Here is an 18,319-nt window from a genome sequence, read left to right on the forward strand (position 1 = left end):
TATACTAAAACTTGTTGAATTATACACTTTAAACAGATTTAAAAACACAGGTCTGGCATGTGAATTATATCTCAATAAAGCTATAATTTCAAATTTTTGTTTTTATTTATTTAATTTATTTATTTTTGGCTGCACTGGGTCTTCGTTGCTGTGCATGGGCTTTCTCTAGTTGTGGCAAGCAGGTGCCACTCTTCATTGCAGTGTGCCGGCTTCTAATGGCAGTGGCTTCTCTTGTCGCAGAGCACGGACTCTAGGTGTGCGGGCTTCAGTAGTTGTGGCTCGCAGGCTCTAAAGCACAGGCTCAGTAGTTGTGGTGCACAGGCTTAGTTGCTCCACGGCATGTGGGATATTCCCCGACCAGGGCTCGAACCCGGGTACCCCTGCATTGGCAGGCGGATTCTTAACCACTGCACCACCAGGGAAGCCCTATAATTTCAAATGTTTATAGTGAGTGCAGATTGAGGAGTTTGCAGTATTTAAACTGGGTGTTTTCCATATTTTTATTATTAACTTTCATATATATACATATATATATATACACATATATATGTATATATATATGGTCTTGTAGATAATTTCCAGAAATCTTCCTGCTCTGCAGAGATATTAACTAGTTTTCCCTATCTTCGTCATGTTGCTGTAAATCAATCAACATTCAGTCAGTCAGTATCAACTACCTCCAATGTGCTGTGTCAGTACTGACAAATAAATGAGCTGTGCAGCAACTGGGTTCTTTGCCACTATTATAGAGCTGCCTTGTGCAGGATAACTTCTTTCAGATTTTGCATCTGAAAATCTGCATTGTTTATCTCATTTCTCCCACAATTCTGAAATCGTGTCCTCCAGCCAGGATCTGGACTCCTGTTCACCACTAGTGTTGTAAAACTCTTCTAGAGAATTGAGTCAGCCACAATTAGTGCTTCCCAAAGCAAAACACATGTTATCTTTGATGTCCGTCAGGTCCTAGCCATGGTAGCTCAGGGCGCCTGAGTCCCACAACTTTTTTTTTTTTTTTTTCGGTACACGGGCCTCTCTCACCGTTGTGGCCTCTCCCGTTGTGGAGCACAGGCTCCGGACGCACAGGCTCAGCGGCCATGGCTCACCGGCCCAGCCACTTCGTGGCATGTGGGATCTTCCCGGACCGGGGCACGAACCCGCGTCCCCTGCATCGTCAGGCAGACTCTCAACCACTGCGCCACCAGGGAAGCCCTGAGTCCCACATCTTGAGGCCACCCGCTCAGTTCCACGGGCTAAGGAATATGCAGCTGTGCAGCTTTCTGGCGAGTCTGCCAGATCAAACTGTGCTTGAGAATTGCTAGGGAAGTCTGGGGTTGAGAATTCCAGCTCAAGTCACTGTCCTCCTACCCCGGCTGCCCTGCTCAGCCTCAGAGAAAGCAAACAGCCCAGATTTGGCTCAGTCCCATGAAATGCAAATATCTAATTCGATCTTTATCAGTCATCTTCAGTCTACATTTTCACCTTCAAAAAATGAAAACTCGGGCTTCCCTGGTGGCGCAGTGGTTAAGAATCCTCCTGCCAATGCAGGGGACACGGGTTCGAGCCCTGGTCCGGGAGGATCCCACATGCCTCGGAGCAACTAAGCCTGTGCGCCACAACTACTCAGCCTGCACTCTACAGCTCACGAGCCACAACTACTGAGCCCATGTGCCACAACTACTGAAGCCCGCACACCGAGAGCCCGTGCTCCACAACAAGAGAAGCCACCTTAATGAGAGGCCTGTGCACCGCAACGAAGGGTAGCTCCCACTCGCTGCAACTAAAAAGAAAGCCTGCGTGCAGCAATGAAGACCCAACGCAGCCAAAAATTAATTAATTAATTAATTAATTAATTTTTTTAAAAAAAGTGAAAATTCATTTAATGGAGGTACCCTTTATTAGTGTGAAAGTGAAAATCTAGTAGATAATGTCAAGTAGTGCTTCTTGGACTTTAAAGTACACAGATTGCCTGGGGTTCTTGTTAAAATGCAGATTCTTATTCAGAGGGTCTGGGGTAGGGCCTCCCATATATTGATCTGTGGACTGTCCTTTGATTCAGCAGGTTGTAGAACTTGTTAAAGATGGTAAGGAAGACTTTATTCAAGAGGGACTATGGCAATGGGAGAGAGATTGGGCTCAACTCTAAATACAAGGACAGGTGGAGATTCATAGGCAAGGAGCAGGGTTGGGGTCAGTGGATGGAAAATTACTGAGAAGAAACATCAAGGCTGTGGGACTCTTGATAGACTGACTCAACAGGATCCTTGCTGAAGGCAGGCCAGGGTATTAAGATACAGAGGGTGGGAGATGAGGAATTTGATCAGATATCAAGATTATCTACACTCCCATGTTCGTAGCAGCAGTATCTACAATAGCCAAGACATGGAAACAGCCTAAGTGTCCATTGACAGAGGAGTGGATAAATAAGTTGTGGTGTATATATACAGTGGAATATTATTCAGCCATAAAAAGAAGGAAATCCTGCCATTTGTGACAGCATGGATGGGCCTTGCAGACATTATGCTAAGTGAAATAAGCTAGACAGAAAAAAACAAAAACTGTAATATCTCATATGTGGAATCTAAAAAACAAACAACCCAAACTCATAGAAAAAGAGATCAGATTTGTGGTTACCAGAGGCAAGGACTGTGGAGTGGGGGAATTGGATGAAGATGTTCAAAAGGTACAAAATTCTGGACTTCCCTGCTGGTACAGTGGTTAAGAATCCGCCTGCCAGTGCAGGGGACACAGGTTCGAGCCCTGGTCTGGGAAGATCCCACATGCTGTGGAGCAACTAAGCCCGCGAGCCACAACTAGTGAGGCCCGCGTGCCACAACTAGTGAGGCCCGCGTGCCTAGAGCCTGTGCTCCACAACAAGAGAAGCCACCGCAATGAGAAGCCCATGTACCACAACGGAGAGTAGCCCCCACTCGCCGCAACTAGAGAAAGCCTGCACGCAGCAACGAAGACCCAACGCAGCCAAAAATAAATAGAAAAATAAATAAATTTATTTTTTAAAAAAAGGTACAAACTTCTAGTTCTATGATAAATAAGTACTAGGGATGTAATGTACCACATAATTAACACTACTGTATGGCATATTTGAAAGTTGTTAAGAGAATAAATCCTAAGAGTTCTCACCACAAGGAAAAAAACATTTTTTCTTTTTCTTTTTTTTTGTATCTATATGACATGATGGATGTCATTAAACTTATTGTGGTAATCATTTCACAATATATGTAAGTCAATTCATTATGCCGTATACCTTAAACTTACACAGTGCTGTATGTCAGTAATATCTCAATAAAACTGGGGGTTGGGGGGAGTGATCAGATACCAAGAGTGAAGGATTTTCACTAAACTTACGCAGCAGGATTCTTGTTGAAACTGGACTAAGTGGGCCAAGCACAGAGCCCAAGGTCGAGACCTTTTGGAGAAGAGGGCTTGGAGGAGGCTGCCTTGAGTTTGGTCAAGAAGAGTTGTGCCCCTAATCTCCACTCTGTGGCAAAGGGCACAGCCGTGGCTTGGCTACTGGAAACCTCCAGCCCTTCGTGTGCATCTTTCCCTCTAAACCTCTTCCTGAGCCTGGCAGTCAGTCACAAAATAAAGGATGAGGATCACATCATTAGGTTTATTAATGCTCTGTTTGCCCTTTCGCTGTTGTAGGTGTTTAACCTGCAAAGAGTTGGTCAAGGTTAAGCAGTAGATGAGGAGATGCCAGAGGCTTGATCCACTGGGGCCAGCAGATAGCAGGGCCTGCTTCCAGTGCCTGTCCCCACCCCCCTTCCCCCCACTTTCACTTACACACACGCTGTCTCCTTCAGCTTTGCTGAATTTCCTGCAGTTTCAGACACACCGAGCGCTCTCAGCCCCAGGCCTTTGCTCAAACTCCTCCCCGAGATACCCTCTCCCTCCCCCAGTTCAAGGCTCGCCTCTTGTGATGTAAGCCCTGAGATTTTTTTTTTCGTGCAAATGTGCTTTATTTCTGTAATTTAGAAGAGACCTTTTGGTTTAGGGGATGGGAGCTGTGTTTCAGTTCATACATATCGTCACACACTTCCCCAAGGGGGAGGAATTGACAGGCCACACGGGGGTCCTGTTATATGACACCCTCATCCAACTGGCCCTTGAGACTGGACCAGGTGCCCTTCAGGACAGAAATCAGGATGGGCTGCCCGCTGATCTTGCTTGCTGGTCATCCTCACCTTCATCCCAATCCAAAGCCTTGATTTCTGACACTGTGGAAGGTACGGGACTAAGAGAAAGGCCTGAGATTAAGATCCCAGATTATGTGTGCCTTGACGTCTGGTAAAATCCAGAGGGCCTCAGATGTCGTAAGTGCCAGGCCCCTCTGCACCCTGCTTCCTCATATAAGGTCCCTAGACAAGCAGCCCTCCTGGTCTCCGGAACCAGCACGGTGCCTGCGTACCCCTGAGGAGCCGGCTTCAGTTCCCTGCCAGCCCTCAGAATTACTCAAACAATCCTATCACATCCTGCCGCGGGGACCGGGGGTCACCCCCCTGGTGTTACTGCAGAGCCCACCTCCCACAGTCCCTCCTCGTTCACTCCAGTTCCTAGGGCAGCCCCACGCGGCACAGTGTGCTTCTCCCCGAGCCTGCAAGTGTTCTGTGACTAAGGAAGGGCCATCAACCTCATCTGCCCAGTGTCACCTGTGGGGTGTTAAGCCACCGCATAAGCCCAGGGCGGGAACCCTTCCCTCGCGTGTAGGGTGAAGAGGAAGCGATCAGAACACCTCATCTCCTAGCTTGTGCAGTGCCTTTTCTCCATGTCCCTATTCTCTGTCCCCGTCACTTATTACATGGTTTGAGCTCGCTACAGTATGAACCACCAGCAGCAGACTTTGTGTCCTGGTCGCTGCTGCATTCTTGAGACCTAGCATAGAGGCGTCTATACGCTACAAAATAATTGTTGAATTAAAGAATGAATGAAGGGGACTTCCCTGGAGGTCCAGTGGTTAGACCCTGTACTTCTAATGCAGGGGGCATGGGTTCGATCCCTGGTCAGGGAACTAAGATCTCACATGCCACGTGGCCAAAACATAAATAAATCAAAATTTTTTTTAAAAAAGAATGAATGAATGGGGTTATTTTTGTGAATGTCTAAACACCCACTAATCTCTTAGCTCCTAAAGCATTGACCTTTTACTTGTGATATTTTCTTAGATTTTGGCTACACTAGATAGTATATTTCACCTATTGTATCTATGTGTTTTTTTTAATTAATTTAATTTATTTTATTTATTTATTTTTGACTGCATTGGGTCTTTGTTGCTGCGCCCGGGCTTTCTCTGGTTGCAGCGAGTGGGGGCTACTCTTCGCTGCGGTGCGTGGGCTTCTCATTGCGGTGGCTTCTCTTGTTGCGGAGTCTCCATGGACTCTAGGCACGTGGACTTCAGTAGTTGTGGCGTGCAGGCTCAGTAGTTGTGGCTTGCAGGGTCTAGAGCGCAGGCTCAGTAGTTGTGGCACACGGGCTTAGTTGCTCCCCAGCATGTGGGATCTTCCCAGACCAGGGCTCGAGCCTGTGTCCCCTGCATTGGCAGACAGATTCTTAACCACTGAGCCACGAGGGAAGCCCTGTATCTATGTTTAAATTTATAGGGAAAACTTTTACTTTCACTATGATGTTTTCCAGTTAGGTCATGGCAGGCAGTCGGCTAAGGACAGGCTGGACGGCTCTGCCTTGTCTGCCAGTTGCGTCTGGCCTTTCACAGAATCTCTGCTCAGCGTGTGTCTGTGTGTTATCTCATTAAATAGCTAATCGTGTTTACTGGCGTGTCCTTTCTCTGGGGACAGCCTTTCATGGGAACCCTTTGTCCCTGGCCCTGGAGGGATCCTAACTCTAACCATTAAGAGACTATTGCTTCTTTTTATGGCTGAGTAATATTCCATTGTATATATGTGCCACATCTTCTTTATCCGTTCATCCGATGATGGACACTTAAGTTGGAGGGGGAAGGGTAAGCTGGGACAAAGTGAGAGAGTGGCATGGACGTATATACACTACCAAACGTAAAATAGATAGCTAGTGGGAAGCAGCTGCATAGCACAGGGAGATCAGCTCGGTGCTTTGTGACCACCTAGCGGGTGGGATAGGGAGGGTGGGAGGGAGGGAGATGCAAGAGGGAAGAGATATGGGAACATATGTATATGTATAACTGATTCACTTTGTTATAAAGCAGAAACTAACACACCATTGTAAAGCAATTACACTCCAATAAAGATGTAAAAAAAAAGAGACTATTGCTTTGTGCTGCTCAGACCAATCAGATCACGCAGCTAATTTTTGACCATTCATACCTTTTCTAAGTAATGTGAGAACAGTAGTTAAAGGGAGAGAAGAGGGTTTTGGGTTTTTTTTTCCTCTGGTTATTTGAGATCTTAGGACCAGCACGTATTACTTTGTTAAAGTAAAAAGGAAAGAGAGACAGAGAGAAAGAGGTGGGGGGGGGAGGTGGGGAGGAAGGAAAGAGAGAAAGAAAGAAGGAAGGAAAGAAGAGAGAAGGAGGGAGGGAGGGAGGGGAATATGACTTCATCTAGTGCATGGCCCTTGGTCCTTCACTAAAAAGACTATCTGACCTCATGGTGCTTCCTAGAAGTAAGCATCCTGATAACGGGGCCTGGAAAGATTTCTTAGGGCACACCTGCTCCCTGGTCAGCACAGTTTCGTGGTAGCTGTGTTAGTGAATTCTGTCCCTGTAGCAGACCGAAATGCTCCTTTGCCCATTTAGGATTCATTCTGTAGTCCAGGCTGTGTTACTGTCCTCCCCTCCCCTCCCTGCTGCCTCCCCAGCACTCAATTCCTCTTCAATCCCTAATAAACGTGTCTTTTTATAAACATTTCCTTAATAATAATTTTCCCACATCTAACTAATACAGACTTCATGTTGAAATTTTGACGTAAGGAATTATAATTCATTTACCAAGATAACTATTAAAGATTATCTTTGCAAAGTCTGACTGTGTCAAACTGATGTAGAATTCTGCTGCTTACGATGAAAAGGGAGAGGGTGAAGAGGGCACACGTGTGAAAGCACTTTGGAAAATGCAAATCATTTTACAAATATAACATGATATTGTTGTTATTACTTGTGTCCGGTGGCAAATGCGTTTTCGTCATAGGGCCTCTCTTGCCTTCCACTAAGGCATAATGAAGACTACAGAGAGAGTGGTAGTTACTCTTTTATCTCCTCCTAACGGGGAAAAGAAGGTCATTTCCTCTGTCATAAAAATGATTGCCAGATGAGTAACAAAATGTATTTTGTTTTCAGGGAAAGAATATGGCAAAGCTGACGCGAGATGGCTTTATTTGGATCCAACCATTGTGTCTTTGGAAATTCTGACTGTCGTCCTGGGAGGGTTTCTGGCATTGGTTCTCATTTATGCCATCGTCAAAGGGAAACATTATCGGTAAGTGCTCTTCTCCTGTCCTACGGAAAAGAGGAGGAACATTAGCTGTCCCAACGCCAGTGTGACATTTGGAGGGGATAATGACCAGAGTTCTTTGTTAGACAAAAAGTAGACTAGAAACAAAAATTGTTAGATATTAGTTAAGGATCATGGTGCCACCAGGATAATTTCAGACCATTCAAAATAAAAAAAATATGAGAAATATGATTGCATTGACAACCTAGGTGCTGTATAGACAAGCACAGTGGTGAGTGACAGCATTGGATGATTTGCCACCAATATTTTGGAGAATCAAAAGGTAATATTTGCATCCTTTCCCTCCAACTCATTCTAGAAAACTCCCATTCCGCTTGACACAAAGAAAAATCTCTCATGTAATTCTGACGTAGACATGCAAGATAAATAAGAAATCTTTCCAGAAGCAGGCTGTGGAGGGTATGAGGAAAGCAGAAGAGTGAGGAGACGAAACAGAAAGATGGCAGATTAACCGTCCATCAGTCAGACCCTGGAACTTTAAACTCCGCTTCCTCCCTCCCTTTCCTTCCTCTCCATCTTAGGGACGGGGTGACCTGGGACAAACAGATTGCTATCCTGGGGATGATTCCCTAAAACAGTGTCAAGTAGGCACAACGGCATTCCATTTTCCACCATCTTGGATCAAAGAAGAAGTCTTATGTAAAGCTTCATCATAAAATTTCAGATTTGAAAGAGACCTCAAAGGTCATTTAATCCAATTTCCCCCACCCAGTTTTACATAGAGCGTTGGCAGGAAGAATTAAATTTCTCCTGGGTGCCTTCCATGTCTTTGACTCCATGATCGTGGTTGTAGATTTACTACATGCACCCATTTGTTTATTATTTCAAACATTTAACACATATGCATTGTTGAATATGTGCCGGGCACAGTGCTTTATCTACATATCTCATTTAATCTCCACAATATTATTCGAGGAAGGGACTATTATTCTCCCTTTTACAACAGGTGAAATTGCGGCTCATAGAGAGATTCACATCCAGGTCTCTCTTTACCGGGTCAGTTGTGACCTCACCAAATCTTCCGAAGAATAGGACAGGATACCCAAGAGACCTTCTTTAACTCTGAGGATAATCTTCTAGGAAAGGCACTATTGCTTCTCCAAGGAAAACATGTGTCTTCATTAATTATCAATTTGCCCCATCAAAGGAGCTCTACGTAAAACCTGAGGTCCAACTTCAGGGAGGTTTTCTGCCGTGGAAGACTGTTGATGCTGCTGGCGGTTTCATCCCTTGTCTCTTTCTCTCTAACAGGCATTTCATACAGATCACCCTGTGTGTGTGTGAACTGTATGGCGGGTGGATGACCTTCTGCCCAGACTGGCTTATGGGAAGCCCCAACCTCAACACCAACAATTGGCTCTACTTTTGGGTCTACCTGGTATTTTTCAATGGTGTTTGGGTTCTGATCCCAGGACTGTTACTGTGGCAGTCATGGGTAGAACTCAAGAAAATGCATCACAGAGGATTCAATTCAGGCAAAAAGTTTCAGTGAATTTTCAAAATCATAAACACCATCAGCGTGCTTTATGAGCCAGAATGAATCAAACCTGTTTGTTGGGCCAGAATGTAATACATTCCAGTGTATACTTTTCTTTTATATTGTCATTCTTGAACAAGCTAATTGCTTTCAGTTGAATCAATTTCAAATGGACTGTAAGGTTGACAAGTTTTGTCTGTTGTTTTTTCCAGTTACATGGCAATACAGGGAACAGAGAATAAATTTTAACTTGTAATAATAACACATGTAATGATATACTTTTATGGCTAGCATTAATTGTTCTACGTTAATAAAGCCAATTATCATGAAATGCTGTAGAGCATGTTATATTAATTTTTTATTTCAAAGAACATGTTGTTGCCTCAACCTTTGATCTTCCCTTCAGTCTTCTGGTTACCAGAGTGAAACCAGGAATGAAATGAGTGCTTCTGTTTTGTACTTTATCAAATTTGTGAAGCCAACAAAAATGATAGTGGAAGGAATCTGTGAGTGGGGTAACTCCTCATGGGTGAACATTGGGGTTTCACACAGATGATTGATTTATATCTGTCCTTTTTTAAGGAGGAAGATTTAAGATACCTTACAAAAATACGATAAAAAGTAAATCGGGGGGCTTCCCTGATGGCGCAGTGGTTGAGAGTCCACCTGGCGATGCAGGGGACGCGGGTTCGTGCCCCGGTCCGGGAAGATCCCACATGCCGCGGAGCGGCTGGGCCCGTGAGCCATGGCCGCTGAGCCTGCGCGTCCAGAGCCTGTGCTCCACAACGGGAGAGACCACAGCGGTGAGAGACCCGCGTACCGGGAAAAAAAAAAAAAAAAAAAGTAAATCAGGAAATAGGAACATAGGGAAAATGAGTGAGAAACAATAAGATGAAGGTAAAATTAATATGCAGAATGCATGCCGTGACGTCGTATGTAACTGATAGAAGTGAAGCATAAGTGTAACGCTTACCTTCAGTACCAAGAGGGAGACATGATCACCCTATGTTTCAGAAAACACTCGTTTTGGCAGATGGCTATAGCACTTCCGTCAGAGGTGGGGAGCGGGTACTCACATTAACTTGTTCAACACCTGGCTTTCTTACTAGCCTGTTGGCTCACAGATGTGTTCTCTGCCTAGAAGGGTACCCGGCCTATACACCAAGCACTTGGTTGGTTGTGGTGGATGCTGTCACTTAGCTCAGTCTTAGCTCAGTCTGCATTCCCCCTCCTTCTAGGTGTCCTCTTATCCTGCAGAGAGCTGCAGGTTGTGGTCCTGGATGCAAAATTGCTGTCACCTTTCAGAGGTGCTTGTGAGCGGTTTGGAGGGTGAAAGCATGGAGACCGTTTTCAGCTGTTCCTTTTTTACTTTTGCTGTTTTGTGGCGACAGGTAATGTCTATGACTATGGAAACGTGAGGGTTTGGAGCGTTAGCACATCGAGCGTTCAACCTCGTGGGTACTGAGAGGCAGTTGTGGTTGGGGCAGTGGGAGTAAAGGGTTTGCGGGCTGAGGAGCTCCAGTGGTGGCCTCGCTGGCAGTGCCTGCCTTGGGAGGGTCCATCATGTGGACATTTGGGAGCCATTCCTAGAAGCTGAGCCAAGCACCCACTCTTGGAGTCCTCCAGTGATTTTTATAAGCATCCTCTATTAAATCCTCCTGCTTAAAACACCTAGAGCAATTGCTGTTTTCTATGCTTTTATCCTGAATGATACCTGACTATGATATTCATTGAATATTGAGTAAGTCTGGCCAAGTAAGTTTGACGAATATTACGTTAGCACATTAAAGACTTTAGAAGTCCTGCAGTGAAGAAACTAGATTAACTTGTTTAACTCAGCTTTTCCCAACATATTTAGCAGACCACTTTAACAAGTAGGACGGTGTTTCATGGAACATCAGATAGGGAAGCACTGAGTAACAGAGTTCCGTTTTCATGAGATTAAAGACAAACCAGTTGCCAATAAACAATTAAAATAGAATTTTTAAAAATACCATTTACGGGCTTCCCTGGTGGCACAGCAGTTGAGAGTCCGCCTGCCAATTCAGGGGACGCAGGTTCGTGCCCCGGTCCGGGAAGATCCCACATGCCACGGAGTGGCTGGGCCCGTGAGCCATGGCTGCTGAGCCTGAGCGTCCGGAGCCTGTGCTCCGCAATGGGAGAGGCCACGTTGGTGAGAGGCCCGCATACCGCAAAAAAAATAAATAAATAAATAAAGGAAAAAAAATACCATTTACTATAGCATCAAAACATTCTAATATTTAGGGGAAAATTGAAAGATATTAAGGCTTACACAGAAAACAAAAACAACTATAAAACATTGAGAGAAGTTAAATAAGACCTAAATAAGTAGAGAGATATGTCATGTTCATGGATTGGAAGGCTCAATATTGCAAAGAAGTCAGTTCTCCCCAAACTGAGCTATAGATTCAATGTAATCCCAATCAAAACCCCAACAGATTTACCTATTTGTCATTTTTTAAATGGTAACAAGTTGATTTTAAGATATTTTATGGCAATGCAAAGGGCCAAGAGGGCGAAGACAATGTTGTAGAAGCATAAAGCTGGAGGACTTGCTCTACCATACATCAAGTCTTAATATAAAGCCACAGTAATTAAGGCAATGTGGTATTGGCACCAGAAAGCCAACAGACGGATAGACCAATGGAACAGACTAGAAAGTCCAGAAACAGACCTTCCTGTATGTGGACACTGGATTTAGGAAAAACATGCCACTGCAGAACAATGGGGAAAGGATGGTCTTTTCAATAACTGGTGCTGGCTCAGTTGCATGTCCATGTGGTAAAAATGAATTTTGATCCTTACCTCACATCATGCACAATATCAACTCCAGGTGAATTGTTGATTTTAGTTTTTTTAATTAATTTATTTATTCATTTTTGGCTGCGTTGGGTCTTTGTTGCTGCGTGTGGGCTTTCTCTAGTTCCGGCGAGTGGGGGCTACTCTTCGTTGTGGTGCGTGGGCTTCTCGTTGCAGTGCCTTCTCTTTGTTGCGGAGCACAGGCTCTAGGTGCACGGGCTTATTGATTTTAATGTGAAAGGCAAACAATAAATCTTCAAGAAGAAAAAAAAGTAGAAGAATATATTCTTTTTTTTTTCAACATCTTTATTAGAGCATAATTGCTTTACAATGGTATGTTAGTTTCAGCTTCAGAAGAATATATTCTTAAAAAGGATATAGAAAGCTGCAATCATTTTGACTGCATTAAAATCAAGTACTTCTGCTCATCAGAATTCACCATTAAGAGAATAAAAAAGGAAGTCAGAGACTTCCCTGGTGGTGCAGTGGTTAAGAATCCACCTGCCAGTGCAGGGGACACGGGTTCGATCCCTGGTCTGGGAGGATCCCACGTGCCACAGAACAGCTGAGCCCGTGTGCCACAACTACTGAGCCTGTGCTCTAGAGCCCGCGAGCCACGACTACTGAGCCTGCGTGCCAAAACTACTGAAGCCCACACACCGAGAGCCTGTGCTCCACGACAAGAGAAGCCACCGCAATGAGAAGCCCGCACACCGCAACTAGAGAAAGCCCACATGCAGTAAGGAAAACCCAACGCAGCCAAAAATAAATTAAGAAAAAAAAAAAAAAGCCAGAAGGTAGAAGATATTTGTAGTACATATAATTGACAAAAGACCTATCCCAATGGGTAAATCAATTAGAGAAAGACAATCTAATAGAAAAGTTGACAAGATATTTGAATAAATACTTCACAAAAGAGAAGGCAATTCAGGAAATGATAATTAAGGCCACAATAAGATGTTGCTATACACCTATAAAAATGGCTAAAACTAAAAGGACTGACCATTATGAGGGTTGGTGAAGATGTGGAACCACTGGAATTCTCATACACTGCTGGTGGAATGTAAAGTGGAAAACTACTTTGAAATTAAACTGAACGTGTGCAAGCCCTGAAACCCAGCAATCTGACTCTTAGGTATACTTCACAGAAGTGCTTTACTATGTGTACCAGAATGGTAGCATTATAACCCCAAGCCGGAAAAAACCTAAATGAGTAGATTGTGGTATATACATACAATGGACTACTGTACAGTGAAAATTATAGGAATGAAAATTAACAACCTACTTCTCATAACAACATGGATGAATTAGTGATAAGTGAAAGAAATAGTGATAAGTGAAAGAAGCCAGACTAAAAGGATACATATTGTATGATTCTATTTTTGTAATGTAAGGTTCAAAAACAGATAAAACTGTGATGTTAAAGATCAGGACAGAGATTGCCTCTGGGGAAGAGGGTGGGTATAGTGATGGGGAGAAGCCATGAAGGGGCTTCTGAGGTGCTGGTAATGTTTTATTTTTTTCCTTTGAGCGGTTGTTACAATTTGCGATAATGCATTCAGCTGTACCTTTATGAATGGTGTGCTTTTGTCGATATATGTTATACTTCAATTTAAACATTTTATTTTTAAAGATTCCTGGTATGAAGCCCTGAAATATGTCTCCAGTGGGTCCTCACGAAGAGGACGCTATGTCCTTGACGACAGAATTTAGTACAACTCGGGCTGTTTGTAACAGTGTCCCCCACGTGGGCTGAAGGCAGGACGCCAGAGAGTCTGTAAAAACCTTTCTATGAGGGATTACCCAGTTGTTTCCAGTACTTTGCTCTCTGCTGATCTGGCTCAATCTGAGGGTAAACAGAGTAGAGAAAAATGGATGGGCTGCCTATCCTGCAGACAGTCCTGAAAACACGATTTTTTTCTCAACTGAGTTTTTGCTGAGTATTGGATGGGAGAGAAATGGAGATTATAGACTCTGACAGGAACTTGGAGGACAGATACATTCTACTGCCAAGTAAGGACAGATCTAAATGTTTTAACCCTTAAGTAGTTGGAAGGTAGATTGATGTCCGCATATGAAGTCTAACAGGTCACTGAGAATAGAAGCCCATCTCCCTGTGACAGGAAGGTAGGGGCAAGGTGACATAGGTAATACTGTATTTCATTAACTCTAAGATAGATATTTTCCACCCACATTTTAACATTTTAAAAATTAGAATGTATTCTACAGTTGATGTGTCATAATTGAGTTGGCAGTGTTTTTTTCTTACAAAACTATAATCTATCTTATAATCTGATGGCATCTTAGATTCAATTAAATAAGTCACTGCCTTCAATATTGTTCCTCTTCTCAAGCCTCGATATCTCCAGCTACTTGGAGGTGATAGTTCAAATATATTTTAAGTCTAAATTTTGCTTGGGACCTTAGGAATCATTGACTTCCCTATCCGCCCCCCCGCACACCCCGCTTCTATCACATTCGTTTCCTAGGAGCCAGCCATAGAAGGAATATTTGGATGAACGTATCACATGATTTGCAATAAGTTATGAATTGCTTATGTGGATGGTAACTGGATTCCTTCAGACTGTCCATCACTCCCCAGTATTGTTTACACTAGAAATTTCCTCTGCATGCTCTGCCTTTCCAGATAATGTTGAGGCAACTGTCGGCATAACCCATCTAAAATCAGAGTCTAAATGATGATGTTTTCTTGTATTTAATTATGTCAGCTTTACAACTCCTGAAGTGCTAGCACGGAGGCTCCAGGAAGAATCTGCAGACTGCAGTATGAAATAGGAAAATAAAACTTTGTCCAAACAAGGCTTGGTGGAAACCAAAATGCACAGAGTTTGGAGAAGAATCCTTTGTTTTCTTTTTTTTTCTCAAATTATTCTTAAAATCCATGAGCACTTTTTTCTTTGTTTGGTTGGAAAGCTGGAGTTTGGATCTAAAAATAAATAATTTATAATGAGAATAATTGGGCAAAACCATGAATGAGAAAGGTTAACTGTTGCTGTTCTTACTTTTAATAAAATGCCCTTGAGGTAATAGGGAGGGGCCTGGCAGGCCTCCTCCACCCACTGTGCTTTTGGAAACTCTACATCCTCTGTCCCTTTCCAGTGGCAGACCCGACCTAACAAAATCCATATCCCACTGCCACTTCACTGCAGGAAGCAAATCATATCCATTAATTCACATTAAGATGCTAATAACTGATAGTGGTTTGAGGTATTATCTGTCCCGAATATATTTGCATTAAAAAAATATGCAATTGATTCATGTCCGTTGCTGAAAAATGGAAAATCCAGATAAGCAAAAAGAAAAAAATAATCATTACCCCCAGTATCATCAGGCAGAACCACTGTTACAAATTTAGTTTCCATTTCTCAAGCTCTTGTCTGTGCTTGTATTAACATTTGGGGGAGGCTTTTAACATTTGAAGAAGGACTTTAACCTCCCCCCTTCTTTCCTCTCTGTCCCTTGCCCCAGATTTATCATCTAAGAAGTAGCAGTTGTACATGTACACACAAAACCAACCGGATAGTATTACAGAACATGCTCCCATTCTTGAGAAATTCATGCGCTTATAGAGGTTGATAGGTAGCAGTTATCGTTTATTTTGTTTATGTCCACACAGATCAAGTTGACATCTTAAAATATTGGATTGGCCACCTCCCAACTCTTCAAGGGAGGGATCCAGTATGCTGAGCGTGCTGCAGTGTTACTTTTTAGGTGTTTAATCCCTTCCCCTCCAGAAGCCTTCCCTCAGTCCCCCAGGAGTCAGAAGGGGGAGGACTCTGAATTCCCGTAGCCCTTGTCTGTGTCACTTAAGTGGCCCTGTATTGTTTTGTTATTTTTGACATCCACCTTCCCAGCTACACAGGGGCCCCTCAAGGCCACGCTTAGAATCCTAGAATCATATATTGTTTAAAGGGGCCTTGGACAGGTCCAGTTCATATACGAGGAGACTGAGGCTCAGAGGGGTTAGATAACCTGCCCAAGGCCACAGAGCTTTTCAGTGAACTAGAACCTAGTTCACTTAAAAGTACTCTTTCTAGCCCAACAGTGTTAGACATGTTCCCAGAAGCCTGCAAGCTATGAAAATTATTCAATTTTATGGAAACAAAAATTTAACCTCAGCACATTTCTGATCATCTAGGTCTATTCATTATACTTGAGTAGGCTCTCAATTTCATTGTTTTGATTTTGTGTTTTGTATTGTCCTGTAAGTATTTGTCACTGGTTGGACCAAGTGGTCAGGTAGCAGCAGTTAACTTTAATGCTTTGGTTTTTCTAGGGGGAGGGGTGACAAAGTGGAGGACGCGCTCTCAGGGTCCCCACTTTTTCAAATTTGAGCAACACTCCAGACAGCACATGACTTCTTGTTCCCCACAAATGTGTTTGCTGATGATGCATTTTAGTTTAAAAATAAATTAAATATTCTGTCTTGGCCTCTCATTTCTGATTCACTGTATTGTGCTGGAAGTAACTGTGAACAGGTTTTTGGCATTTCTTGGTTGCATTTTGGGCGTCGGACTGATTTTGGTCCCGGGGGTGGGAATGGGAGGGCGGGATCGAATCACTAAGAACTGGAAGCAGGAAATGGATCTCACTGGTGTGCCCCGAGTGCCCACAGTTTGAACTGTCTCCATAAAGCCAGTGCTTGTCCGGAGATGGGACCACAAATATTCATGCCCCCTGCAACAGTGACATCTGGTGGCCCTGGGGTAATAGGACAGCAGTCGAGTGGCTGATCTGTGGATTTTGATGAGATGACCTTATTCTATATATACTTGTCGCCGTAGGAGCCACTGCCCGTTCCTAGGGAGCCCCGTTTCCTCCTGTGACACACCCACCTCCAATCACCCTACACCCAGGAAGCACCTGCAGCAGTGCCTCTGCTTCCTGGGGGCACTCTCCTCCCAGGCCCCCTGGCCGCCGGGCTGGGAAGAAGTGGACTTGCCCCATCTGGCGCGTGTCAGCCGCCAGCAGCCACGTCAGGCCAGGCCTGGCCTGGATTCTGGTGTTCGAGGGCCAGTGATTTACTGCCTGCCTGGGCAGCAGGTGGCTGGGGTATTTTTAGTGTGTGGAGCCTTTAGGAGTGGGATTGGGTGTGGGCAGGAGGCAGCGGTGAGGTCTGGGGGAGTTAGCTCTTCCAAGGTTCAAGTTGAAAGCCTCCTAATTGGGGGGGGGGGCTGTCTGTTTCCTAACCTCCTGTAGGCTTTCAGGTTCTTGGTACGTCTTCTTGAATCTGTCTGCCTTTTTCCTTTGCTTGGTCAGTTTGTAAGCATGAACTAGAGAAAGTGGAAACCTTTGGGATGCCAAGTTGTTTGGTATCTAGGAAAACACTGGGTCCTATTAACGCCCTGCACCTGTATTCATTCCACTTCAAAGCTCTTTTCTGTTCGTTGTATTATCTGATCCTCACGATAATCCCTCACGCTCTGTGGACGGGGATTATCATCTTCCTTCTACAGAAGAAGAACTGGCCACGAAAGGTGAGCATCTGTCCCGCGCCACAGGGAGCACACGGGACAGAACCCGGAGCCGAGCTGTGCCGGTTTTGCCGCTAAGCGGTGCTGAGTTCGAACCCACTGCCCCGGCTCACATGCCGTGGGATTTGGGGCCCAGCTGCTTGGCTCCTGAGTCTCCTTATCCAGAAACGGAGTCGTGGTACCTGGCACACACTCCTGTGAGGATGAGCACATATCAAACACTCCACCCGCTGTTCTGATCCAAGTAAACGCTTCCACGTTTATTTAGCTTTTGACTGGGTCTGTTGTCCAGGTTCTGAACATACGACATCGCCGCTGCCTCCGTGTGAGAGACAATCTCAGAATCAGCAATTAAACGTGCCAGGCGCCCAGGCCTGGAGCAGAGCAACCGGCTGAAACCTCGTGCTTCTGAGCAGGCACATCACAGAGAATAAAAGGTAAAAATTAAGCAGCCTGTGGGCCGGGAGGCTTTGTCAGTCTGACCATCTGAGACCGAGTTTGAGTTACTTTCCCGCTGCTGTTACTTGGTGGCATCGGGGCTTTTGTGATTCCTTGTCCTCGGAATCTTTTTGTTTCCTTTCTAAGGAAACATTCTGCTTGTGCTTCAGAGAAGAGGGATTTTCGTCAGCACCTGGATGGAACGTTGTCAGCACCCGGAGAGACCAGAGGAAACTGGGAAAACAGGTGACAGAGCCTCCTGCGGTGCGGGAGCTGGAAACAGCTACGACTGTGAGTTGCCGACTCCTGCATTTCACCCAGACCAGCTGAGCTGGACCCCTGGGGTTGTCCTCTCCGCGGCTGCCCCTCCCATGTCCAGAGCCAAGCCTGACAAGGCCTGAGCCTCGAGGTCTATCCCCAGTTGGGGGATAGGGCCGCTGCCAGGCTGATCTTAGTTTTGGGTGGGGCTGCCATGGGTCTGTGGGCCCACTGGGCCCCAGCCTCCCAGCTGGGTGCCTGGGTACCTTAGAGCTGGACCTCTGCCTCCATGGCTTTGTGTAGGTAGCACTTCAGTTTGCCATGGGGATAGAATCTGTCGTGAACCTCAGTTTATTTGCCTGTTGGCCCTG

The 18,319-nt window shown here is 44.8% G+C and overlaps 1 protein-coding gene across 3 annotated transcripts in view; it reads left to right on the top strand.

The window, feature by feature from the left end:
• The window catches only part of EBPL (EBP like), a 51,311-nt gene extending 33,666 nt beyond the window's left edge, over nucleotides 1-17,645 (top strand). Inside the window, exons 3-4 of one of the 3 annotated variants that reach the window (XM_059996178.1) lie at nucleotides 7,286-7,424; nucleotides 17,545-17,645. In XM_059996178.1, coding sequence (XP_059852161.1) covers nucleotides 7,286-7,424; nucleotides 17,545-17,551 — 146 coding nt within the window. In that variant the 3' untranslated portion in view covers nucleotides 17,552-17,645. Of the gene's footprint in view, nucleotides 1-7,285; nucleotides 7,425-8,711; nucleotides 9,471-9,519; nucleotides 9,638-17,544 lie in introns of those variants that run through there. The other 2 variants (XM_059996177.1, XM_059996176.1) reach the window with 2 other exon arrangements.
• Nucleotides 17,646-18,319: the final 674 nt, after the last annotated feature.

The sequence above is a fragment of the Delphinus delphis genome, chromosome 18 (assembly GCF_949987515.2).
Source record: "Delphinus delphis chromosome 18, mDelDel1.2, whole genome shotgun sequence".
In the NCBI taxonomy this organism is placed as follows: domain Eukaryota; kingdom Metazoa; phylum Chordata; class Mammalia; order Artiodactyla; family Delphinidae; genus Delphinus; species Delphinus delphis.